This window comes from Haliotis rufescens, unplaced genomic scaffold, assembly GCF_023055435.1.
Source record: "Haliotis rufescens isolate VD_foot unplaced genomic scaffold, xgHalRufe1.0.p SCAF_1, whole genome shotgun sequence".
NCBI lineage: Eukaryota > Metazoa > Mollusca > Gastropoda > Lepetellida > Haliotidae > Haliotis > Haliotis rufescens.
Window position 1 is genome coordinate 1,305,001 of NW_025963779.1, and position 6,604 is coordinate 1,311,604.

General features: G+C 42.5%; 1 protein-coding gene across 1 annotated transcript in view; it reads left to right on the top strand.

Annotated features, from left to right (window-relative positions):
• LOC124117465 (protein FAM167A-like) overlaps nucleotides 1–6,604 on the top strand; it is a 14,584-nt gene extending 7,980 nt beyond the window's left edge. Inside the window, exons 2-3 of the mRNA XM_046479376.2 lie at nucleotides 2,453–2,855; nucleotides 5,501–6,604. Of these exons, the coding sequence (XP_046335332.1) occupies nucleotides 2,502–2,855; nucleotides 5,501–5,755 (609 nt within the window). The 5' untranslated portion in view covers nucleotides 2,453–2,501 and the 3' untranslated portion in view covers nucleotides 5,756–6,604. The remainder of the gene's footprint in view (nucleotides 1–2,452; nucleotides 2,856–5,500) is intronic.

Consider the following 6,604-nt stretch of genomic DNA (forward strand, 5'->3'; position numbering starts at 1 on the left):
GTTGATGAACACAGTGAAGAATGACAGTTGATGAACACAGTGAAGGTGATAGTTGATGAACACAGTGAAGAATGACAGTTGATGAACACAGTGAAGAATGACAGTTGATGAATACAGTGTAGAATGACAGTTGATGAATACTGTGAAGAATGACAGTTGATGAACACAGTGTAGAATGACAGTTGATGAATACAGTGTAGAATGACAGTTGATGAACACAGTGAAGAATGACAGTTGATGAACACAGTGAAGAATGACAGTTGATGAATACAGTGTAGAATGACAGTTGATGAATACTGTGAAGAATGACAGTTGATGAACACAGTGTAGAATGACAGTTGATGAACATAGTGAAGGATGACAGTTGATGAACACAGTGAAGAATGACAGTTGATGAACACAGTGAAGAATGACAGTTGATGAACACAGTGAAGAATGACAGTTGATGAATACAGTGTAGAATGACAGTTGATGAATACTGTGAAGAATGACAGTTGATGAACACAGTGTAGAATGACAGTTGATGAATACAGTGTAGAATGACAGTTGATGAGTACTGTGAAGAATGACAGTTGATGAACACAGTGAAGAATGACAGTTGATGAATACTGTAAAGGATGACAGTTGATGAACACGGTGCAGAATGACAGTTGATGAATACTGTGAAGGATGACTGTTGATGAATACTGTGAAGGATGACAGTTGACGAACACAGTGAATTGTGACAGTTGATGAATACTGTGAAGGGTGACTGTTGATGAATACTGTGAAGGGTATCAGTTGATGAATACTGTGAAGGGTGACTGTTGATGAATACTGTGAAGGGTATCAGTTGATGAATACTGTGAAGGGTGACTGTTGATGAATACTGTGAAGGATGACTGTTGATGAATACTGTGAAGGGTGACAGTTGATGAATACTGTGAAGGGTGACAGTTGATGAATACTGTGAAGGGTGACAGTTGATGAATACTGTGAAGGGTGACAGTTGATGAATACTGTGAAGGTTATCAGTTGATGAATACTGTGAAGGGTGACTGTTGATTAATACTGTGAAGGGTGACTGTTGATTAATACTGTGAAGGGTGACTGTTGATGAATACTGTGAAGGGTGACTGTTGATGAACACAGTGAAGGGTTACAGTTGACGAACACAGTGAAGAATGACTGTTCATGAACACAGTGAAGGGTGACAGTTGACGAACACAGTGAAGAATGACTGTTCATGAACACAGTGAAGGGTTTCGTTGATGAATACTGTGAAGGGTGACTGGGACGGATGGCAGGAGGTATGCGTTAAACAACAAACAAACGAAGCAAATGACACGGTGTATGATCTTGCTATTTAACACTTCCATTTCAGCCACCAAAAACGCCAGTGTGCTCTTATGGACCAGGATTATTCACCCTTACCTAACACATTGTCGTCCCTCAAGTGCAACGCTTGCGTGAATACCCGTACACTCTCTCCGGTCCCAGCCTAATGATTCCCGATCCTTGTGAAGCGCAGAGCAAGCTTTATGAGAATCTCAATAAAAGAATAAAGTCCAACTGCGCTCATTTCAAAACTAATTTTCCACCTTTCATCAAACTCACTCAGCGTGGGAAATATCCGCGTCAGTCCCTCCCCTTTTCCCCTCCCCGGGGTCCCCCTGAAGAGACGCGCCTCACAGCCCACCACGACAGCTGACAAGGCTCTCTCTCCACTGGCATCTCATGGCTGTCATAACTGTGTGCAACTAAGTTAATGTGTGGCTTGAAACATTGAAACGTTGAAACATTGCGGTATGAGTGAGTGAGTGAGTTTGGTTTTACGCCGCTTTTAGCAATATTCCAGCAATATCACGGCGGGGGACACCAGAAATGGGCTTCACACATTGTACCCATGTCGGGAATCGAACCCGGGGCTTCGGCGTGACGAGCGAACGCTTTAACCACTAGGCTACCCGACCGCCCCCATTGCGGTATGAAAACTATCAGCCATGTTAACTTGGCTGAACTAATAGCCAGTTTCTTTCTGACAGGACCAAAGACAGGTCTTTGAACTTCAAGGCCATGTTTGTGACCCACAAACTTTTTTTTACTATATGTTGTACTATTTTGACCTACATCTCCAGACAAATTCAACTTAGGCGAAAGACTTGCTCATGTTCTAATATTTGAAAAATGCTTCCTGAAAACCTCTGCCAACATAATTTTTTCATATAAATCTTGACTTGACTTGACTTGGTATTAATATACTATTGTGAATACATTAACAGCGTCAAAACACTTTACATAATCAAAAGAAATATGTTTGGTGAGTCCAAAGGCCAGCAAGTTGCACGGATTTCGCATCATACATTATTTCGTTTTCTGTACAAAGTACGACATTGTAATCTTGTTTCGTGTGCAGTTGCTAAAAAAATTTGTTGGGGGTAAATCCGTACATCCATTCAATTTATATTTTCAGGTATTTCGACTATGACGTGAAGCTCCCCCGACGCTGAGTGTTAGAGACAATGATGGTTGGACGGAAAGATGAAGGCAGTCACACTCCAAAAGACAAGAGGCGACATCTACCGGTCATCAGAGAAGATTCTGATGGGGATGAACATTCAGTAAATACTCCGGAAACTATCGAAGATCACCGACGAAGTGTTGATCCCTCTTCAGCATTGTCGAAGTTGAAAGAGACAACGGCGAGGTTAAAGCTGACAACGCGCAGAGCCAGCATTCTTGCCTGGCAAGCGGAACACATCGAGAAACCCAGGTTTCCACCGAAGGAAGTTCTACTGAATGAAAACGATGGGAAGTTGACTGACGACAGAAAGAAGCGGATCAACGACGCACTGGAGTGGCTCCGCAACGAGCTGGTTGGTGAACCCATTATTATTATTATTATTATTATTATTATTATTTACAGATTAAAATAAAAAATGCAACAAAGAGGGTTTGGGTGAACCTGGCACAGTAAGGCTGGTTAGGCTCATGATCAGCCCAGGGCCCTTGCTCCCTCTACACGCAGCCCAGACAGCGAATGGGACTTCTCCCAGGAAGCGCTACCTCGTCAAACCCACCCAGAATGTTTCAGAGAATGCGAAGACACCCCAACACTGCAGCCTTCTGCATTACCAAGATTGTCAGAAGGGCTGTATTCCTGGTAGCAAACCCGGGTACTCTCCCAATGTCAGTCAACAGATTGGAAGGTACCAAACCTAAAGCACCGAAAACAATGGGGAGTCGGACAACTTGGTACTAGGGATGCAAGCGTGACATTTCGAAAGCGAGGTCCGCATATTTGCCATTTTTTCCCTCAATCTTGTCAATCACATTAGTGTCAAAGGGGACAGAAAATGCAATGATATAAATGATTTCATTGGATTTATCAAAAAGGACAAGATCAGGTTTGTTGGCCTGGATACGTCTAAGGCTGTAAATGGGCCTATTACAAAAGAGTTTGTATTTATCATTTTCCATGACGCCCTCTACATATTTAGGGTTGTACCATGGGTTGACCTCTGTGTCAAAACCACAAGCATGGCGAAGACGGTAACAAAATGATCGAGCTACACCTTCATGTCGTTTAAGATACTGTGTTTGTGTCAAAGCTTGGCATCCGCTGACAATGTGTTGGACAGTCTCATTAAATTCATTGCATATTCTACATTTCATATTTACATTTTGATGCAAAATCACACATTGACGGTTTCGAGTTGGAAGTGACTGGTCCTGAGCAGCGAACAGAAAGCCTTCAATTTCACTTTTCAGGCCAGACGACTTCATCCAAGCGAAGGACTCTGCAGGATTGCTGATATTCTCAACACTACACATAAACTCGATACAGTGGTCGTTCAGAAAGCTCTCCTTAAAAACCTGAGTCTGGGCCGATTTGATATGGCACTTCGCTTGGTTGACACTCATTCCTGTACCGTCCAGCAGTACAGAACTATCAACTAAATCAACACCGACATTGAGATTATGTCCCACATCCTTGGCTCGTTTACTAAAACTGTGGAATGCTTTGTTTTCATCATGAGTTTTGACATTCTTCACAAGAGGATCATCAGACAAATAAATGTGTGCAAAAATGCACAAAACAATTCTATCATGAAGAACCCCAACGTTAATGAAACCACGTCCTCCCATAATGATTGGTAAATATAAGCGATTGAGGGATGGGCGATTGTCTGACATGATTCTTCGTGTGAGGGTGTCAATACCCTGAAACACCCAAAGAATACGAAAGGACGGGCACAGAACAAGTATTTATGGCGTTGATTTTATTGCGAGCGTTCTTTAGTCTACATTTGTACTCTGGGCATTTTGGAGTTTGTCCCTAATCTGCATCCCTAAGTACGTGTAGGCCTGACCTTCCACAAAATGGTCAATAACTCTCTCTCCAAGTAAACTGACTGATCCTCCCTCTTCTACCTTGCTACGTTTCAAATGAAGAATGTTGCATTTGTCGAGTCCAAAGGAAATGCCGATATCATTAGAAAAGGACTCGACAAGTAGAATTTTTTGGGAGTGTAGATCCGCCATTGGCAATAAGTTCAAGGTCATCCATGTAAAGGAGGTGAGTAAAGGGTGTTGGGGATCTGTGCTGAGGAGGTCCAGGATGATAACCTTCCTCTTTGCTCAGCGAAAAGGATTTAATGACAAACAGAAAAGCAAAGGACTGAAAGAATCGCCCTGAAATATTCCTCTTCCGATAGATATGGGTTCCGAAGTCACCACCTGCCCCTGCGAATACATCTCAAGTTGAGTTGATCAGCAATTCATTAAAGGCTTGAGTAAAACAAGTAGTAGCTCGGGGAGTTCAATATATTCCAGTGACTTCAAAATCCATTCGTGAGGTACAGAATCATAAGCTTTTCTGTAGTCTATCCAACACATTGAGAGGTTACGGTGGTAAGTTTTAGCCTCTTCAAGGATCATTTTCTGAACCAGCAATTGATCCTTACATCCCCAACATCCCTTTCCTACTCCTTTCTGCTCCATGTAGATAATGTCATTCGAAGCGCATTACGATGACACGAGATCTATTATTATTATTAATATTATTATTATTATATTTGAGATGTGTAGAGTGAACCTTGTGTACATTGAATACCCGCTAATCCGAGCGGTGCATTCACAGTAAAATCGCTGGGATTAACAAATTTCCTGTTTAGCGAATCATTGTTTGGGAGCACAGTCATTTAAATATTACGAGAGGTTCTTTACGGGGTTCTGGATGAAGGGGGTTCGGTGTAGAGGGATGCCACTGTATGTCCAGATCAGCAAGAACGTTTTGCTTATAACTTGTGACGTCTCAAACTAATGTTTTCAGATTAGGTTCGCCGGCGTAAATGTGTTACATCAAATGTGTGATTTGAGACCTGTTTTTCGGTTAAGTGAATAAAAAGTGCAATTGCTCAGTAACGCCCAATTATCTGAATCCAATCAGTTATGAATGTCTCGGTAATGCCAAGTCATCTGAATGCAATCATTCTGATTTTGTGCTTTAATGTCACAGGAGGAGATGCGCACACAGGACCAAACACTCGCAAGACAGTTTCTGACTATCAAACAAGACATTGCGCAGGTGAAACTGCGCAGAAGTTGTGAAGAGCATCAGGAGATGTTAGAAGACGTCCAATCAGAGCTCGAGGAGCTAAATGAGATGTCGGATGTCCTTGACCTTCCCGTGTCGTCATTGAGTGACACTCCATTAAAACAACTCGGCATCACAAGGATGAACATGTCTCGCCGGAGGTTCTCCATGTGCTGAGGTCACGTGACATTACCCAGTGCTTAGACAGCAGCTCAACGCACTAAAGACTCGGGTACTGTTCTGCACATGTGTACAATGTGTGAATCCTATACCCCCATGATATTGCCGCAATGGAGGCCAAACCTGCGGACAGGATCACCCACCATCTCCCAGAACACGCGCACCGGACATCGGGCTGTCATGTAGAACACCAGGAACGCCCGGTGTCAGAGCGCATGTCGTAACACATATTTTAAAAAGAACGCCAGTGACCAGGATGGCCTTGACCTTGAGCCAATACTACACATCAAGAACGTACTTTGTATTCAGTTTCTTTCATCCTCCTATTTATAAAGTAGACACAATTTATAGATAACAACTTCTTTAATACTGTTTCGGTATAGATCCTTTTACCGTTGTCATGCTGAAGACTGAAATATTTCTAACACAACTGGAGGCTTTCGTCCAATCGAAGACCGCTATTTGTACATGTGGAGTACTCTTATCTAATGAGCGATCGCTATTTGATCAGGACCTTCGTCCTACAATAGCTCCTGTGCATAACATGAGTGTCCCAATACACGAACTGCAGAAGTTAGTGCAGAGGCAGTGCGCTGCACGTACATGACACACAGAACGTGATATTTATTTAGATAGAAATGAAGTGTTGCACGAAACAAATACTGTTCAATTGATACGTTTATATCCTGACACTGCAATGTCACACAACATGGTTCACATGCCCCAAGCTAAAACGAAGTAACCCTTTTTGAAAAACAGCCTTGTTCATACGTCTCCCGTTTACAGCCCAGTAAGCTATTCAGTGTAAACTTAATAACAAACTGATATCATGCCACTTGTTGGAAA